Source organism: Chlorocebus sabaeus, chromosome 21, assembly GCF_047675955.1.
Source record: "Chlorocebus sabaeus isolate Y175 chromosome 21, mChlSab1.0.hap1, whole genome shotgun sequence".
NCBI classification, from domain to species: Eukaryota; Metazoa; Chordata; class Mammalia; order Primates; family Cercopithecidae; genus Chlorocebus; species Chlorocebus sabaeus.
The window spans coordinates 110,446,895-110,468,036 of NC_132924.1; the positions used below are offsets into that span (position 1 = coordinate 110,446,895).

Sequence of the window (21,142 nt, forward strand, 5' to 3'; positions counted from 1 at the left end):
TCTATTAGCTGACCCTGCTTCCCCCAAGTTCCACACATAATCTAATTCTTCCATGCTGCATAAACTGAAATTTTCACAATACCCGTTCAAGCCACTTTGAACAAGTTTAATCTTTCTGTATGTTTCCTGAGTTTGATTTTCAATATCTGCTAACACTATCAGTCATTTATTTGATATTACCATGAGAATTTGTGTTAATACTAGAGTCTTCTTATTGTACTACTTTTGAGAATCTTTTTTCCTTTCCTCATAACTCTCACCTCTTTTATTCCCCCAAACCAGAGGCAAGAAGTAGAACAAGAAAGAAGGTGGAGCAAAAGCAGGTCTTTTCTGCAAGACTCTGGATATGGACTAGTTTCTTAAAATTATCTCAAGTGACTTCCTCCCTCACCCAGTGAACCTGAAATCTAGGAACTCAGGCTGTATTACAGAATTAAGGGATGATGGGTAATTAAAGCTGTAATCCACCTAAACAGAAATATGACAGAAACATTAGTCTACTGATATGGGGTTAAGTCTTGTTTCATGACAAAAAGTTATAGAAGGCGCCTCCATGCCTCTGTATTTGTAGAGGATATAGAATTTCCCACCGTGTTCTCCAGTCCTGACTCTAACCCCAAACAACAAATGGGTAGTAAGTAGGCGAAAGAACAGTAAATCCTTTGTTTTTCACTTTAACTCCTGAATTTGTTACCTTTTTGCTTTAGTAGAAACATATCTTTTTTAGGAGATTTGGGAACTGGCTAACAATTGCTGGCCAGTTCCCAAATCTCCTAAATTGGCTAACAATTGACAAAAATGTTAGCCAATTCCCAAATCTCCTAAAAAAGATATGTTTCTACTAAAGCAAAGTGTGTTTGTGTAAGCAAGGCAACTTTTTAGGGTCATGAAATCCCTGCTACTAAATGATTTGGGATATATTGGCAATGATGGAAGCTTTTTAAAAAAATTCCTTCATTGCTATGTATTTGACAGGACCCTGGGGAAAAAAAAAGACTTGAATTGAGTTCTTTTCCAGTCGAAAATTACAGACATTTAAACCAAGAAAATCTCACAGAGTTTTTCTAGTCCAAGATCTCTCACAATTAAAGATTTACTTTTGATCTTTGAGTTAGTCGTTCAATCTTCACTGAACTACTAAAATAAACAGTGATAACAACTTCACTGTTTTCCAGAAAGTCCAATCTGTTTTTCTGGATGCAATGTTTAGGAAAAATAAATCCTTATAAGTAATACAGCTAACTCCTTTTCATGTGTTATTGTTCTTTTATTCTACAAATCATCTTCCCTGCAGAACTTGAAACTAACAGTCCTACTTAACCTATCTCCTCTACATATTTCTATTCCTAATCCAATTTTATCTTCTTTCCAGATCAAATATCCTCCTTCTACATATTCACCAATCTGCCTATAAATGCCCGTTTTAAAGTATGAGATTCTGAATTGAAGGACATTTCAAGCCTGTTTGTTTTTCTCTACTTCAAATACGCCAGAATTTTCCATAGGTGTATTAAGCCTCTATGTATGTGACTATGTATTACCATAACACTTAGCTCACATACCCACCCATAAACTTAGAGCAATAGAGTCTTGGATGTCGGGGCCATCTTCAACATTTTTTGTTGCAGCATTCTGAAATTATATCATCCTAATAGTGACTTCTAAGGAAGAAAAATAGGACTAACATTTTTTAAATGTTGAGAATCACAAATAAATTAAAGAAGCCATTAATGCTCACTGTTAATTTCTTCTCTTGAAATCCAACCTGGTATGCAAACATTAGACTTTTCTTTCCTTGAACTATGTATAAGCTGACAAGCCTCTCTCCGATAGCAAAAACTTGACTTTTTGATTTCATATTCTCCCTTATTTCTAACTCATTATTTCCGTGGAACCTTAGGTAAACATTTTTTTTTTCATGGAGGCATCTTCTATATTATGGAAATCTGAACAATTGATAAAAAACATCCTTAAAGGCAATGATGGAAAATGACTTACTTAGAAAACATGTTAATATGTAATTTCTAAAGACCCAGTTCTGGCTGCAGCACTATCACTTGCTATATGAAGCTGCACAGGCTGAATTCACTGCTCTGAGATTCAGTTTATTCATCTAAAGTGTCTTATCTGCATTATTCACCTAGTTGGGATTGTTTTGAACCCCAACTGAATCTCAAACGTGTCAATACATCATAATGCTAAAGCACTTTTTAATTCTTGAAATTGTTCTTAACAAACAGTATAGATTTGAGTTGTTTAAACTGTTATAGAGTGAAAACTATATGTGTGTTTCACTAAAGGTTTGAGGAAAAAGATAATTTCAGTATTTCCCACTATCAAAGCCTCCCATTTCAGAAGGCATTTGGCTCAAAATATTGAAATTTAAAAAGTTGGGTGAAAACTTGGATCACTATTTTCTTATTTACATGGGTAGGGACCTCCCTTGTGGCTGCTACGCTGGTGGTAGAAGCCAAGGAGTTTTCCATGATTGCCTTTCATGTACATTTACTTGGCTCCGAAATATCTTACAGGCAGAATTTTCTTCTGTACTTATATTAGATTACACTTAACTCTTATAATATCAAACCACAGCACTTTTTTAATATTGGATGGACAGTAAGACAGATTTCTAATAGAATTTTACTTGACAATGACTAAGAATACTGATCAAAATTTATAAACTTCCAGAAGTATTTTTAATTAAATTACACCTTTTAGTATATTTTCTTTTCACTAGCTCTTAAATTCATGCTTAAAATTTTTAAAATTGATAACTAATGCCATTCCCCTGGATATTTTAAAAATTCTCAGTTATAAAGCAATGTTTAACAAATCAAAAATCAAGATTTTCATAAGTTTTTAAAATAAAATCCTGCATTCAACAAAGCCACTAAAAAATTCCTTTTGAAAAATCACAGCATCTAATTTCAGCCCTCTCAAATCACATATTCCTAATCACAACAGCCCTCAGAATGGTCAGGTATCCTCTGTTTAAATGCTACCAGAGGCTGAAAGTTTACAACACTGTGATATCCACTCCACTATTACATATTATTTATACTTCATCTTCTTTATATTTAGTCAAAACCCAGTGAAAACTGCTTATTTTTCCTAGTTCTATCCTGAAAGCTAGAATAAATGAGTCTTAGCTTTCATTTTAATAGTGTTTCTAAGTCTTGTTTAAAATCTTAGTTTCAGATACATTTTTAGAAATCTACTATGACTCCAATAAAATGGAAATGCAAAATATTATTATCTTCCTACTTATGTTTTCATTGAACAAAATCATTGCTGGCTAATGAGTGGCTGGTACAATAAAGCCTTGGTTGAATTTCCAGCCCATGCTGGACACCCTGGGGTTCTCCTGCACTGCACTTATCACATGGGAATTTGTCTTTTCTTCTAGATGCCAGCTTCATGAAATCCAGAGTTTTGTCTATTGCATTCATTGTTATATCCTTAGTATGATGCCTGCATCAGAGTGACAAATATTTTTCAAATAATGATTAAATACATGCACGTATGACTGATTCATGGACATATGATTACATGCATAACTGAATACAAAAGTAAATAGACTCTGGAGTCTATGCATTATGAAGATACCAATTTTCACATTTCTACTTTAAAATCTATGCTACAAGAGCCTAAGAATTATTTTTTTCTGCTTTCTTTCTGGGACCTGGTCAGTAAATCTCAGTGTCCTGGGAGAGCAGGTTGTCCAAGGGCATGACTCTTTTCTTGGTTCTTATTTTCAGGTTTCTCATTAAGCTGTGAGAAGACAGTGTAAAATCCACAGATAGCCCTCAGAAGTGTAAAATATACAACCTAGTCCTCCAAGTGCCGTCAAAGAGGCATGTGGCTTACATTGTTGAATGTGGACGCAGCAGCCATGATTGTGTACCCTCATGTGACTAAGACAGATATTTGCTAAACCTGATAGATTTTCAGAATCATGCTTGCTGTAATTCTATAAGATGATCAAGGTCAGTGGACATGTATGTGTCCTTTAAGTAAAGGTATACTTGTCCCAGAGGGTAATTTCATTTTGATCTATTTTGAGCATAATATCTGGGGAAGATTTTTGCAGCTGTGTGACAAAATTATTGACAGTAGTAGGCAGAAAGTCCAGGGGCAGGACTGTTGCTATGGCCCAAAACTTAGAGGGATAAGAGATGAAGGATGACTGGGACACAGAAAAGGGTAGGGTCCAAGTTGATCTGAGAGATCTGGCAGAGAAGGGCCTGTAGGACTTCTAATCAGCTGAGTATGAGATTCAGAGTGAAAGGAGTTGAGAGATTCAAAGGTGGTTCAATGAAGATGCAGGCAGAAGCCATTTTATATTAAATAAGTGTTAAAGATTAATCAGAAGGCTAATTTATTAGATGTTTTTCTGCTTCTTTTCCTAAAATGAACATAATTCATTTAAATAGAGCAATTAGTAGTTTTATTTGATGGTTATGATGAGCCCTTTTAACAAAGTCCCATTTTTAAATAGCATCATTGAATAAAATATCATGCTGTTCTCAGTGATTTCATTAGCTACTCCTTCTGGAAGGAAGACAAGCTGCTCAGACCCCATGCTACACTGAAGTTACTACACCTTCCTGGCAGTAGCCTGCCCTAATTAAATATCATTAGGCAACCTACTGAGTGTTAGTGTTACAAACAGCCTTGTAAAGTGGTGTAAGCATCACAGAGGAAAGAACTCTCCTTTACTTGAAATCCAAACGTAGCATAGATAAGTCTTGGGGCTATGGTAGGTTTTATGCTTCAAGGAAGCCAACATAAACAATTACAGGAACTCTTGGTCATGAATTTTATGACACAGGTAATAGAAAATGACAAGTGCAATTGTAGTAATGCCAAGACAGATCTAAGCCTAGCAATGGTAGAAACAAAAAAAAAAAAAAAAAAAAAAAATGGAAATTTTCTGTTTAACCTGTCTTTGCCTGTTGGTGTTCACTACACATATACAAATGATCAGCATGCTTTTAAAATGTTTGCTCTTTTCTAAACCTATGCAATATACATGAATATAGTATACATACTTGTATGTGTATATAAATAAATGTCTACATATGTGTGTAAATGTATACACATATATACATACATGCTTGTGTATGAATGGATGGAGTATTTCTGACATCACGTACAAGCAACAGTATTCATCAGCATTTATTTTTGGGAAGTGGGACACAACACCAGAACAAAGGGATGCCTTGATGGTGGATGTGATACTCATCTGTGGTATTAAAACATTTTATAAAAAGCACGTGCCATTTTTACAACTAAAAAACCCCTAAATATTATTAATAAAATTGACATGTAATAAAAATAAAGATGCTGTGTTATGTTTTTTAAGTCATGAATATTATGAGGGTTCTAGTAAATAAATAAATTTCAGAAATTTGTTAGGCAAAGGGACTCTCACGAGGTCCAAACGAAAATGAAATGATGTTGAGGAGCTCCTAGCGCAGGTAGATCTGCCAAAGTGGCCATTCTGAAAGGATATGGAGCAACAGGTATGTACGGCTTTCCATCAGTCATTACTAATTTCCATCACTGTCCATTTGCCAGCTAAATTCTATTTCAAAATTTGCATTGGTCTTTGGTTATCACATCTACAGAGGAAACATAAACTCTGAAAGCAAAATTCCTGTCATGGTATTTATTTCATTCTTGGCTTACTAATCTTCTCTCTTATTCTTTAAGAAGTCCTTGAATATGACTGTGTTCTATTTTGTTAAATGCACAATATTAAAATATAAGCTTGCAAAAATGATTACCTTTCAGGTTATAGAATGTTGTCTTTTAATAACTCTTCATTTTCCATTCCTCTATCAACCTCCTCTAAAAATGGAATCTCGAAGCAGTCAGTGCCATGACACAAAGAAACAAACACAGAGGAGTCAGCCAAGCTAGCTGCCTCTTCAGTGCTGTCTCAGTAGGCTTTGTAGAAATGATATTTCTATAGGTGCATATTTTTATCTCTGTTAAAGTTATGTGGCTCTTCAGACCAGGACTAGATCACTTACTTTTCTACTTCCTGATAGCCTATTAGTAGGGATACAGTATACTTAAGCTGAGATGGAAAATCCTAGACCATAAGGCCTTAGCTCTTTTTAAAGCCCAGGACCAATTTTTAAAACATGCTACAGAAGGTGGTTTAATGTTGAAGCCATTAAACGTGTGGTTATTCTGCTCACTTTAATTTGGAAATCCCAAGTCCTAGTGGTACTTGCTTTTTTCAAAGCGATATATCAAATATTGGTCTCCATGAATAACACAGGACTCTAACGCCTTTTTTTTTTTTTTTGGTTTGAAACAATTTCCAAATTCATCAGGAATCTTATAGTACTAACTCATCATTTTCCATACCGCAGATTTATGTCTTCAATAGGAGCTATTTAGAAATTGGCCCATAGCCACCTGTACCCTAAATTTTCTCTGGGCTACTTGGAAGTATTTACAGAGAAATGTGAGACAGTAGTTGATGAAAACAGAGTTCTTCATCCCAGCAGTAACAGCTAGATAACTGACTGGCCAAACATTTGGCCCAATCCAGGGAATGGAAGATGCCATTCAAAGCCAGATTCCAGTTTGCTTTAAGGATTATATTTCTGTCATCACATTTCCTTGACAGTCCCACCAACTAAAAATCCCCCACCAAAAGCCCAGTGATTAAATTCTCCTGGAGCATATTTTTCCAGCTTCTGGAAACAATCTGCTGCAGTGTCTCCTGTAACATCCAAAGGATAGTTCCATTTCTGAGGCTGATATATGGAAGTAGATTACTCACAACCTAATCCATCCTCCCACCAACAATTTGATTTTGAAATGACTATGGAGAGACTGTGGTAATAAAATCCCCATCCACTGAAAGGCTGTTCCTATTTAATATAGCACATCATAGCCGTACTTTCAAAATGATGATATGTTACCAAAATGTGACTCAGATAAGCAAAATGTCACCATTAGACCTTTAAATTAAATGTAGAGACACTATCATTCATGGTCATATGTAGAAACATTAGGGAAGCACTATGCTGTGTCCAAGGACAAAATGAAAATAAGCTCAGGAGACATCAGATTTCGCCAAAAGCAAAATCCTTGGACGCCCACTTTTATTTGTGACTTACCCCAAGTCAAGTAGATATTCGGACAGAAAGACAGACATTTTCTTTTGATATTTTAGGTATCACAGAGTCCCTAATAGAGGTACCTGTAAGTACCATTTGGTTCGTGGCAGGTTTAGATGTTACAATTCTAACTATCCGACAGACATTTCTGGCTAGATTCCCATGGTAGTTTGCACTAAGGACTTTCTGAAAGGGGAAAATAAAGTAGATAAAATAATATATTAGACTACCCCATGCATAGAAAATGGGGTTATCAAGTACGACCTTTGGACCTGACAAATAATAGTTGAAGCATCCTTCTGAATGATCTGGGCATCCCATAAATCTGGCAGTGGAACTCATACAATAAACCTTTGTCCTTGGGTCAAGGATTACTTGGAGTAATAAAAACCAAAAACCTAAAAGAAAGACCTAAAACGGGGCTCCTCTCACCACTGTATCCAACAGTCTATAGTTATTAGCCTTTGTGCAACATCCCAATGACTGTTTTCTACTTCAGTGACATATGTTGACATATGTTACTACTTTTGCTTTTGCTTTTGTTTTTTTCAAGTCAATTAGGGTGCTTTCTATTATCGCTCAACAAAGTTTAGAAGTAAACATTGTTAGAGTGCTCCATTTCCTGTAACCACAGTTCCCACACATGAATATCTCCTCTGCAATTTAAACAGCACTTAAAATTGAGTGGTTCTGCAAACTAGCTGTGGGCCTCTGTTTAATCCTTTGCTCATCTTCTATTGCAGCAAAAGGCAAAGATGGCTACACATAGGCAGTACGGAGCTGTACAGACAGCCCAAGCTGAACCAGTCCTGCATGGCTATTGGCTACAGCCCAGCAGCCTGGGCTGACCCCTGGGTTACCTCTCTGAGGTACCTCCAAGCACAGACATCTCCCATGCCACCTCACCATTCCTCAGAAATACAGCACACAAGTTGACATTATCCATGTGGCACTTCCCAGCTCCTATATAGTGAAACGGAGGGTTGGGGGGTGGTGGGGACATGCAGAGAGAGTCACTAAATAGTCTTGATATATTTAGTCTTGGAAATGGAAGTGGTTTTACAGTTATATTTCTGCAGGACATTCAGAGGGTTTTAGAAGGCCTTCAGACAATCTTGTGGTCTTCCAAGACTGAATGTAAAGAGAAGAGATAATATATTTTTTTTAAAGTTAATGGGTAGTTACAGTAGAATTGTATGGTACAGGGAAAAAAAATCAATGCATGGGGGAGGATGGAGCAGTGCCGTTTATACAAACATCCTTTGAATCTTTAAAATAAATTATACAGGTGAACACAGAAGTTCATGCTACTTGCTGGAAGCAATAAGGATCAAATTTTGTGGAACTTGTACTGTATTCCACAAATCTCCAGGTATCCTGCCTCCTTCTCAATGGGCTATCATGTTCTGTTGTACATCTTGGTAGCCCTTAAAAACTAGTGGCATGGTCTCAGGTAGATTCTTGCAGGAGAGAGACAGATATATGAATTCCATCAGCTTCTTCCAGGGGAGCTGCCCGATCGCAGGGAGGGCAGATGTGATACGCTTGCTCACGTTCTCTTTGCCTGAATACCAGGGTCAAACAGCAGTTTCCAGGTCCTCATGGCCAATGACCTTATAGTTCTGACGGCTTTCTAGGTAAGCAGCCAAGTCTGGGTCCCCAGCCTGCTGTGCTCTCTCTTGAGGTGTCTTACCCTATACGTAAATAACGGAAAGAGAGAGAGAGAGAAAGAGAGAGAGAGAGACAAGTACTAGTTATGAAATACAAAAACAAAACAAAACAAAACAAAAATCACAGAAACAGAGCTACCCAAAGATACTTGCTAGTAAGGATCCTTTCACATTTGGTGTTTTAGAGTTTACAAGACACTTTCAAATCTATTGTTTTATATGAGCATTAAATTGAACATGTGCGATTGGTAAATTAAAGGGAAAGAGTTTATCACTTTTGATGGGTGGGGTTTATACTAGGGAAACAGAAGCTCACAGAGGTTAACGGTACACAGGAGGAAACAGTGGGGTAAAGTGAGTTTTGAAACCCAGAGCCTTTCTGGAAGATAGGGAGATAGAAATTACTGAATTTAAAAAACACGGAGACAAGCATTTAGATTTCTAGTTTAGGACTCTTTCTATTATTCTAAACTTGGGAAATGAACATGCAGAAACTAAAAGGAAGGGATAGTCATAAAACATTTGAAAGATGTCTTTGTTGGTTTCAGACTTCAGTGAAGTTCTCACCAATTTATAGCTATTTCATCTCTCTGAAAACTAAGCTAGTTTCTCAATACAAAAGAGGTAGATATTGATTAAAGAAATCTTAGAAAACTTGAAAACCACAAAGAAGACAAGGAATATCCCTAATCATTCCACCAAACTAAGATAACCACTACTAACCTTCCATTGATAACTAGCTTTTGTCTTTTATACGTCTCTATACATATTTTTATTTAAAAAAAAACCACAATTCATTTATGTACTGTTTTACAAACTTTCTTAGTATTATATCATAAATTTTTGTCATTAATTTTTTATATCAACATTTTAAATGGTCATATAATTTCTTACAGACTACTATAATGCCTTTTGTACATTTGTATAGACACATATACACACACATTTGTATATATATTGATTTTTTTAATGAGAAGTCATTAAATGAGTCATTAAATTTTTTTAATGAGAAGTCATTGAATAAGAAGTCAGCAGTAAAGGGAGAAAGGGTGTCCATTCGTTTGATCGCCTGTAGGAATTACTTAGCATCACTCAAAATTTCTAATTTTTGTTCAATATATAGTTTTAGCTATTTAAAATGTTATGTTAAGTTCCAAAGGAAGGGTAGACGCATGATCGTTGCACCAAAGAAATAGCTCCATGTACAAATGCATACAAGTTTTATAAATATTATCACAGACTTCTCAGTTTTCATCTCAGCTATCCCCACAGATACGGGTGACCTCAATCCAACCGGCTCTACATAGCCTACTAGGGATAGGATAAAAGGGAAGTAACAATGGCTCTAGAATATTTCTAAAATTTTACTTATTTACTTGAGATTTAGCAGTTAACCACCAGTTTGAAGTTCCTATGATAATTTTTATTCAACTTGTTTGCAGCCTTAGTAGATAATCGTGTCTTTACTTCCATAATAATGAGGTTGGAATTTCCAGGTTTCAAATATTCAGAGAGGTGGCTGAGGTGGGCCTTTGACTTGATTTCTAAGGAACTGATCTCTAATAGGAGAAATTCTCAGGATGCTGCTTCTCTCCAAAAAATTCCAGGAGAAGTTTCAGTTGTAATTATCACAGTCAACTTCAACCTAGCGTCAAGTTACAGAATGGCAAAATTTAAAAGTCCTCAAAAAGTAATGAAGTATAGCTACATTATTTCATGTAGAAAGATCTCTAGAATATAACGTTGAGTAAAAGTTGTATGATATCATGTATGTATGACTTCATGTAGTTAAAAACAGTGAGAGAGAAAAACAGGCATATCTACATGTGAAGAGGGATCATTACAAGTTTAATTATATCTAGGTCCAGGCTGTGGGGTTTCCAGCAATTTTTGGCTTTTTGGAGCATATCTTCCTACATTACTCATTTTCTATGTGAGGGGTTTATAATTATAAAAACAAGCTATTTCTTTAAAAAAAAAAAAAAAAAAACAGACACATACACAACACAAAATAGAAACAAGTTTCCATGAACATTGAGTCCTTTATCTGATTCAGAAACTTAGAAAGATAAAAAAGAAGACCTGCTCAAGAGCCAGGTCTCCTGACTCCTGTTCGGTCTGACCTTCTTTTTCATGGCTTCTCTCTGTCTTTAAAACGATCTGAGTTGAGTGTAGGACCAGCCTTTGTGTGGTAAAGAGGCAGTTGCCCTGCTATGGTCTGAGTGGCCCTGGCAAGACCAACCCTACTCCAAAACCTGGCTCCATTAATCCTGACTACAAGTCGTCTATTTCTCAATCAGGTTAAACATCCAAACATCTGAGTGCAAATAACATCTGGGAAGAACATCGCATTGAGAAATTATTACTTTTAGTAGCAAAAACTGCAATGACTTTTGCACCAACCTAAGTATCTGCCATTTGAAATACTGTACCCAGTTAGCTAGCCAGACAGGTAACAGACCACTGGAAACCAGGCCACAGCTCAAGTGTGTTTGATATGCCTAGGCAGCCAGGGATTTCAGTTAGAGGCCAAGGGTGCTCATGGGCTGCCAGGGAAGTGGAGACTTCTATGCAATACAACTGGCTCAGAAAGGAAAGAGGTTCACTTGGGAGGCAAAGTTATCTCATAAAGTGAACTGCAGATTGAGGAGGCCCCAGAGAAAAAATTACACATAGGCAGATTCTTATCACTTACATAAATCTAATGGAGCTTAAGTTATTAATTAGGTTTCTAAGTAATCTGTCTATGTGTCATGGTTACAATCATGGGCCCAAAACCTGAGCTACTTGGTACCTGAGTAATGAAGGCCTCGACTATATACTAAGATTCTTCTCTGTAAGTTTCTATAGTTAAGTGGTTCATTATTTCCTGGAGTCTACTGAGAGTGTTCTAAAACTCTCAGAGCTTATCAGAATCCTCTATGGCAAGCTTGTCCAAACCGCAGCCTGCAAGCCATATGCGGCCCACGATGACTTTGAATGAGGCTTAACACAAATTTGTAAACTTTCTGAAACATCACAAGATTTTTTTTGCAATTTTTATTTTTTTCAGCTCATCAGCTATTGCTAGTGTTGGTGTATTTCATGTGTGGTCCAAGACAATTCTTATTTTTCCAATGTGGCCCAGGGAAGCCAAAAGACTGGACACCCCTGCTCTATGGGGTTGATCTTCTATGTAAACTAACTCCTCTCTCTCTCTCTCTCTCTCTTCTATCTTATAGCCTGAGCCCTGGGTCAACTCTACTAAGCTACAACTCTTTCTTTCCTCTATCTTTCAACTCTTTCTCTTGGGTGCTCTCTGTAAACTGAAACAACTCGTGGTGCAGCCTGTTCTCAGTTCTTCTGAACAGAATTTCCCCTGAGGCCTCATCTCTGCCAGCTGATGCTATCAAGGTTGGCACACATGTCACATTACCCATTTCTGGCCTCACTGCCCTCTTATTAAGACAGTTATAAGAAAGTGGACACTGAAATTCAGATTTACGTAACTTTTGCTGTGGAGAAACCAACCACATTTCTAGCCAAGTGCCACAGGAATCACTGTACCTCAATCAAACAGATTCCATAAATAAACCGATTTTGTTATGTGGCTAGTGTGTTCTGGCACCAAATAAGAACCACCAACCTGCTGAAACAACACTGGACTGCCGTCAAAAGAGCTCAGTTTAATTTAAGGCTCAGCTACTGGTCCAAGGGTATGTGTAACTTTCTCTAGGCTTTTAGCTCCTATAGCTGTAAATGACAGTAATTCCCATGCTATCTAATTTCTGAGGTTAACTTTTAGAGAATATTAGAAAACAAATGGAAAGAAACTTTTTTAAATGAAGAACTACATAAACACACCAGATTTAAGACTGTAACCATCTCAAAGCCAGAGCCCACCGTCCTGGGAGCTGGGAAATAATCCCTTTGGCACCCATATAAGGGGCCATATAAATCATAGAATTTAAACCACGCTGGAATAAGTACTGAAGTAAAACCCCAAAGGGGCTTCTCAGTAGTCAGGCCAAAGTCTTTGAACATGGTCCTGACCCCTCTCCTTGGGCTTCAGACCTCAACTCCCATGACTTGGCTGCTAGCGTTCAGTAGGACAACCCCAATGTCCCAAGGCCAACGTGTTCAGAGGTTTATAAAGCCCCATAGGCAAGCACACGCCCTCCCTTTGTGCTTATACATTTAAATCACAGTTTCTCTAAATGAAGCACTCTATTTTTTCCTCCTTTTTCCAAAGCCCCAGGCACTTCCATAAGCACAGAAAGGATGTCCGTGCTGTGGTCACAAGCAAAGGCAACAGTGCCTGCGATCTTGCCCAGTGGGAGGATGTTTGCACTCACTCATCGAGTTACCTTGGAGTCCGTCTTTCTCAGAGATGCTCCTGCATCCACCAGAAGCTGGCACACAGCCCGGTTCCGCTGGCAGGCAGCCTTGTGCAGTGCAGTCTCACCCCTAAATCAAAGAGGAAATGGGAAACCACCCATAAAGGGGTTGGAGGTAGCAGGGAATGGGGTGAGGGGAGCTGATGTCGGGGTGCTCCTCAGCCTCCTTCCCTATAGGCTGCTGAGATCTTGGCTGTAGGGTACATTCTGGGGAGGTGGGAAAGGGGATTTCTAAAAATTCCTTGAGCTAGTCATCACCTGATCATAATATCTGACTCCAGCCCCCTTTCCAAACAGTGCTGATTAACTAGGTTTAGTAATTTTTTAAAGAAGCTACCACCATTTGATTTAGGTGATCGTCAATGCAGTATTAAACAGACTAATTGTCTAGATGTATCTGAACACTGAAGACATTCTCTCTGTGCATACATTTGAGTAGAGTGAGAAAGGCACTGGGTGAAAGAACAGGGAGCAGCATGGAGCGCCTCTGGCCCTTCAGGCACAGCACACGGCCCTTGGTTGATGGTCACTCGGCCTACAGTGGAGTATCTCCTGAGAACCCAAGTTCAAAACGCCAGGCCAACACCCACTCTGCTCTATCCACTTTAGATTCTGTGTGAGTGGCAGGTGGAAGGAGCGGGCAGCCACAGAGGATATCTGAGAGGCACAGTGAGACTCTGGGAGAGTTTGAGAGCCAGGGCTCTCCCCAGGAGGCAGCAGGCTTGAGGCCAGCCACTCAGTGTGGGAAGGGGCAAGGGAAACTGGCTATTTCCCCATCACTGACAGGCTCTATAGGGAGGAGGGTATTCCTATCCTGAGCCCAAAGGCACCAAGATGCTTAATGCCACAGTATTTCAGGAAAAATCAATAGCAGCCTTTAGAGAAGGCAAAAAGGGGTAAGTAATGGCACCACTTACAATCTTGCAAATAGGATGTGCTGGCATGTGGACCAGCTCTATAGAGTGATAGACAGCTTCTTCCACAGCCCTACTGCTTTTCATTCGTCCTCCATTCTATTCATTTCTACTTCTCCTCCATCCCACGTGCTTAGCTACTCACCACCTCATTCCTCTCCACACCAATTCATCTTTATACCTTTTCAAATACGGCTTTCAGGATTAGTTGTACAGCCTAACTTTGTTCCTGTTTGGGGAGGAGTAACTATTTTGCTGCTTTAGAAATAAGGTTGAAAACAAACATTATCATCAGTTTAGACACCATCCCAGAGCTGATGACTTTTTCAATCAGCATGCCTTCTCTGAACCATAGAAGACAGAAGATAGAGTAACTATGTTCTTAGTTCTTCAGTGGTGGTTCATAACTTGTGCTGTTCTAGACTAACAGAGAGAAGTTATGTCACTACATGTGCATAATGCCTGAGGGCAGTAGGGTCCCATTTTCTCAGAAACTCCAGCTGAGAAAGAACAAATGTGATGGGTACATTAAAAGGTAAGTGTAATTATTTAGACTTCTCAGCATTCCAAGATGCACCAGTGCAGAAGTACATTGCTTGAAGCAAGTTCTAAATGATGATTAGCACTGACTGTGGAGGCAAGCATTATGACAATTGTCATCAGTTTCTATTGTGTAATTATTTATTTAGGCAATTAGCCCTGCACAGTTATGAACAAAGTTGAAAGTGGACTTTGAATTAATTAAATTAAAATTACCTACAATATGCCCTATAGATTACATTCTTCTCCCAGATATGTTCTGAAGAAAATAACCTAGACTATGTAATAAAAGGCAACACTCACGTTTCACTGTCTGCCATATCCAATAACTCGGAAGGTCCTAAATGAGAAGAAAGCAAGATGACCATCAAAAAATAAGCTCAAAAACTAAACATTAACAGAAAATCTATAGTAACAAAACGAAGGCTAAATTTGGGGATAGGAATAATAAGACAAAAACAAAAATAAAAGGATCCCTCTACCTCCTCATTACCAAACTCCCAGTCTCCATGAACCAATATGTACAGAATGGTAGATACAAAAGAATGGTATGGTCTCTGCTGTCAAGAAGCTTTCAATCAAGTTTACAAAATAAAACTGAAATAGAATAACTGAAAAATAATTAAGTGGCTAACTAGGGAGAAAGGGGCAGATCAGGTGGGGTTTAGGAATCAGGGCCATTTCTCATTCTCAAACAAGTTGCTTGGGATGGCATCTTATGAAGCATAATATTAAGGCTGTACGACATTTTATATATATCATCTAGGGTACAATTCCACTTGTTATAAAATTTCCCTTCTCAGACCAGAAAGAAATGCTATGCATATACATCAAATGACTATAGATGCATCCTTAGGAATGGAAATATTCTGTGAATTTCCCTTTCACAGTGTTTTATGTGTTCACGAATTAATCCATTCAGTCTACAAACGCTGCTTGGAATGTCCACCTTTCTAGCTCTGTACCACTGCTTCTCTCCCTGTCATCTCTCGCCCTCTTCAGCCTATGGTATCAGCTGAGACTTTTTTCCCCATAAAGCCCTTTATGATCCCACTTCAAACAGCTTATTAAACACCTGCCTATACAATCCCTCACTTTATGTACTGACCCTATTTCCTATAGTTGAATGGGTAATGGGATTTATCATCCAAGTGAGGACCACCCCAGGCAAGGGGGGATATATGATCATGACACTTAACAAACTACTTTAAAATAACTTACTGATTTATCTCTCCCTACTCCAGAAAACCCCTTAAAGTTTTGGCCCATGCTTTGTCTAGCATTGTGTCATTCCTTGGTGCCTAGTATAGAGCCTGGAGATAAGTAGATGCTTAAATATTTGGTTGAATGGATGAATAAATATGCCTGTAAGTGTCAGGTATTGAGTATTTTAGTCTTTAGAAAGATGATCCTGGGGATTTGCTCTCTTTATTGGTGGCTATCATTATTATTAAAAATTAACTTGTCGTGCATAGTAAGAAGGGGTGAAAGAGCTTATCACTCTCACCATGAAAGCCATTGGCCAAGGACAATATAACAGAGATGTTATGGGATTTCATAATTCTCCTGGTCATCCAAATCATCTTGACCTCTTCTCTTTCACACCTGCTATTCACTGGGACCAGGTGAATCTTCTCTTACAAAGTCTCTCCTATTCGTCTTTTCTGTTTGTCCTATTTGACAAATACACTTCCTAATGGGTATCTACCTGGAACATTATTAGCATGCAGAAGTAGTTACTAAGAAAGATAAGAAGGTCTCACATCATCTAGAGTTCTAGGTTTCCAATACATCATATCCCCTGCTTACTTCCAAGTATTTAAACACTGGAGTTCACAGTCCTTCATCTGGAACTACATTTCCTCAATTTGTTCCCAGGGTTCCATTTTCTTTTTTCACAAAAGCTAAAGTGGTAACTGCACACTCAACCATGTATTTCTCAGGCTTTCCAGCTCTCCCTACCCAGAATAGCCACCTGTCTAAATCTGACATGTTCTTCAAAGGCTAGTCTGTGACAAGGTCCTCTCAAAAGATGACCTTTGACAGAGGGAATGTATTCTTTCTCTCAACTCCCAAAGCACTTATTTGGTTCTACCCTCATACTATGTATTCACTTTTTGAATGCATGCCTTCCATAAACAAATTTTTCTATATCTGTTGAATATAAGAACACTTTAGTTGTTTTTTGTATCCTTCTAGCACCTACCCTATATTAAGGAAACAACAAAGATTTAACTCATGGCTCTTTGTTCCTTGGTCCTGTGATTCTAAGAAAACATGAATAATGATCCTCATCCTCCCACATACATCCCAAAAGTGCAGAGCAGGACAGGACAGTGAGCAGGGGTGAGGTTTCTCGAGCCATCCCTTCTTGGTTAAAAATCCCAGCTCTACTACAGACTAGGTCTTGGCCAAGTCTAATTAATCTCTCAGCCCTTGGTTATCACACATGTAAAGTCAAATTAATAATAATATTATTATTATATTATAATTAATAATAATATTAAGGGTTGTTGTGAGAGTTCAAGAGGGCTGGGCATGGTGGCTCACACCTGTTATCCTAGCACTTTGGGAGGCCAAGGTGGGTGGATCATTTGAGGTCAGGAGTTTGAGACCAGCCTGACCAACATGGTGAAACCCTGTCTCTACTGAAAATACAATAATTAGCCCAGCATGGTGGTGTGTGCCTGTAATCCTAGCTACTCAGGAGGCTGAGGCAGGAGAATCGCTTGATCCCAGGAGGTGGAGATTGCAGTGAGCTGAGAATGTGCCACTGCACTCCCACCTGGGCAACAGAGTGAGACTCCATCTCAAAAAATAAAAAATAAAAAAAGAAAGAAAAGAGTCAATACACATAGTGTGTTTGAAACAGTGTCTGGAACACCACAGGTACTGCTTCAACTTTAGATAGCATGAAGTGTCCTATTCTGTCCTGATACAGGTCACACTATGTCAAGATATGGGATCCTCAGTGAAGGAAGGTGGTATGAAAGGGTTGTTTTACTCCCACTTACATGTGAAGCCACTTGTTGACTCAAATTCTATGTCCTGAGAACTAAGCACCTCAGGCCTATTTAGCTGCCGACAGGGCACTCTTTACAACGTCAGCAAGGGGCTTAAGTGCCCAATGGTCCTCTTAAAGAGTGCCTGTCACCTTCAGCGAACATTCTAAGCTGCTCCTCTTGAAAGAAATTCCATGAATATGAGCAGCCTAGACTCATTAGTAGCTCTGTTCCCATTGGTACTGCTAATTGCACAACTATTTAGGCAACAGAGGCCTTGTTTACTTTTCTCCTTCATTCAGCACTGTCATTCAGTGCTCTCAGAGCCTTGTCACGGTGAGTCCACAGTCATCCAGGGTCTAAGGCTCTATGCAAGTGAGGGGATCCTCAAGCATTTTAATTGGGCTAGCACAGCAATAATTTGACAATACGAAGGTGGGGACAAGGGAAAAAGCTGTTCTTCACAATTTGTGACCAGAATCACTACAAATGCAGCCAACCCAGAATTATTCCAGAGCTGATTATCCAGTCTGTGAGTCAGGCATGCCCGCGGCTACCCATCACTCTCCCTCCCTCTGCACCCTTTCATCCTCTGCAGCTGACAGAGGTGAGAGGCAGAGGCACTAATACCAAGGTAAGAAACTTTTGCTCTTAATTAGTGTCTTAAAAAAAAAAAAAACAAAAAAAAAAACGCCAATTAAAGATTTGGGGAATGGCTCTCAAATAATCAATTTAATTCACTTCATCTTTCCTTATTCTCCCATCAACATAGATGATCACAAAATAGCAGAACGTTTTGAACACTGGACAAGAAGAGGCAAAAGTAGCAACCAGCTGACTACAGAAGGGAATGGGCAGCTATTTTTAACAGCACAGGTACGTTTTCTAATCATTCGTGGCCTGCTTTAAGATGGCTGTTTGCATAATGCTAGCAAGGAAGGACTTACAGAGAGTGGATGCCAGGAGAGGCCTAAGACAAGGCTGTTCTTCTCCTTATTTGAACCTGCACTGCCCAACGGTGAGCTATGCTTTAACTGGACAATGTGGAGTTTAACTGTACCCTGTGACTTTTAGTGTAGAAACAATAACACCTATGATTTTTGAAAAGTTAATTTGAGTCTCACTAATAAAGGAAAGGAGACGAAAGGAGAAAAACGAGAGAAAAAAAATAAAGACTAGTCAGGAACGGTGGTTCACGTCTGTAATCCCAGCACTTTGGGATGGCCAGGTGGGAGGACTGTTTGAGTCTAGGAATTCAAGACCAGCCTAGGTAACATAGCGAGACCGCAGCTCTTAAAAAAAAGAAAAAAAAAAATTAGCTGGGCATGGTGGTACATGCCTGTAGTCCTGGCTGTTCCAGAGGCCAAGGAGGGAAGATTGCTTGAGCCCAGGAGATCAAAGTTACAGTGAGTCATGACTGGACCACTGCACTCCAACCTGGGTGACAGGGCGAGATCCTGTCTCAAAAAAATAAAAATAAAGACAACTGAATTCCTTCAGTGTACATGAATGGGCAACATTTGAGTTTGGGGCTCGTTTTATATACACATACATTCTGATTGCGGACACTATGCCATCTCCCCTAAGGAATTTCAAGGGAGATCATCAAGTTGTCAGCAGAGAATTCACTGTTGTTTCCTCAATAGAAAAGGAAATCTCAGGTCCCCGTCTCTTCCAGGGTTTACTGAAATGATCCCAGGAGGTGGAGATTGCAGTGAGCTGAGAATGTGCCACTGCACTCCCACCTGGGCAACAGAGTGAGACTCCATCTCAAAAAATAAAAAATAAAAAAAGAAAGAAAAGAGTCAATACTTCATCCTTTGGCTGACCTGAATCAGAAAAAATACTGTAAAATCCCTTTTGAGGAGATATGGGTGCAGATTTCTCCATGAAAATTTCAGATGAAAACGGCCACTGCTCTTCCAGGACCCTAGACCAGTTGTCACCTGAACTCTGCTTATGACATTCACATGGCACTACCCTGCATTGTGGTTGTTTATCCATGTTTCATTTCCCTTGCTGGTATTAGGAATATGGAGGACACAAACCATCTCTCACGTATGGATGAATTTTGGCAAGTAACCTAACTTCACTATGCTTCAGTTTTCAACACTTGTCAAATGGAGATGAGAGCTTACTGTATAGGGTTGTAAAAATTAAATATGATAATGCATTTAGAACATTTAGAACAATAGAGGTTAACAGTGATTGTTACAGAAACTTTTTTTTCCTCACAAGTGCCTGGGACAGAATTAAAATGTTTTAATAAATGAATGAATAAAAGACATTTTAAAATCATTTTGGATCCCAGCCAATATCACTTTAAGAGAAAGATTCACAATTGAAACATGGATTCAAAAGACTATGCTATATGGGAAATGGTCTGAAAATTAAGGGAAAGAAAATTCTGTTAAGTGGACATACACATCAGTATTCAGGAGACGCCCAGGGAATGCGAAAGGAAGCAAAACTTCACAAATCTTTCAAAATGAGAAAGTGAACATCATGTTAAGTAGCCAGGCCTTCCAAATTATAATGTTGTTGCCCAGTATTCATTCCATAGGCTCTTCTGTTGGATACCCCAGCTCCCGCTGATGTGATTTTGTCATCAATATTATATCTGTATTATATATGACGTGCCTTTTGTCACATGCATCCTTTAATTTGCTTCCCACACCAATGCCTCCAAATCCCCTTTGCTATTCCTTCCACTTCCCATGGCCTCTCTCTGGGCCCTCATTTCCCATTAGTCTCCCTGACGCTGCCAGCAGACCATTCCAAATCCTCCCCTGCCACAGGACAAAAGCTGCACAGATGTGGGGAGAGCTGGCACTGGGAATGCTAACAGCACTGTCATCCTGTCCCAGCAGGATGGTGGTCGGTTCTCTCTGGGACCAGAAGCAGAAAAAGGGGGGTTAAAAAAAAGAGAAAAGAAAGACTGAAGACAGAAAAAGAGGGAAGACAAAATAACTCATTGAAATCAAAAAGGAAATGCATGAGTGAGATTTCTATCAGGAAAACCAGTAGGAGGCAATGGGGTAGGCGTGGGGAGAATAAAAACAAAAGAGCAGAGTGTGCAGGGTGGTGAAGGAAAGAAACAACACAAAAGTCCCTTGGAGGGGCAAATGAGGGGGAGGGAGTGGGCAGAAAATATGGTTGAAAGGAGCTGAAAAGCGGGAAGCACTGAGAGGAATCTCAGCTGGAATCCCTGCATCCTTAGTCTCTCTCCTAGTCCCTGTGGAATTGTTAACTCTTCCTCCCCGAGTCTCTTTTCAACTCTCTAAATGTCCAAATTCCAGTTTTTCATAAAGGAAAGCAGCATGCTGTATAGATGAGAGAAGACATCCAAAGGAAGAAGATGCAAGCTGAAAAAAATTCAAGCCTCCCATGGTGCTTTCAGAACATACCGCACATCTCATGTGGCACAGCCCCCAGCCTGCTTTAAAAGAGCCCATAGAAGAGAAATCAGTTGCTGCTTGTTGTGTCTGAGAGAATAAC

At 38.9% G+C, this 21,142-nt stretch overlaps 1 protein-coding gene across 2 annotated transcripts in view; it reads right to left on the reverse strand.

Moving 5' to 3' along the window:
- Positions 1-1,807: 1,807 nt before the first annotated feature.
- Positions 1,808-21,142, reverse strand: part of DGKI (diacylglycerol kinase iota) — a 467,928-nt gene continuing 448,593 nt past the window's right edge. Inside the window, exons 31-33 of one of the 2 annotated variants that reach the window (XM_007983056.3) lie at positions 14,946-14,982; positions 13,159-13,258; positions 1,808-8,836 (exon numbers count right to left, since the gene is read on the reverse strand). In XM_007983056.3, coding sequence (XP_007981247.3) covers positions 8,720-8,836; positions 13,159-13,258; positions 14,946-14,982 — 254 coding nt within the window. In that variant the 3' untranslated portion in view covers positions 1,808-8,719. The remainder of the gene's footprint in view (positions 8,837-13,158; positions 13,259-14,945; positions 14,983-21,142) is intronic. The other variant, XM_073009376.1, reaches the window with a different exon arrangement.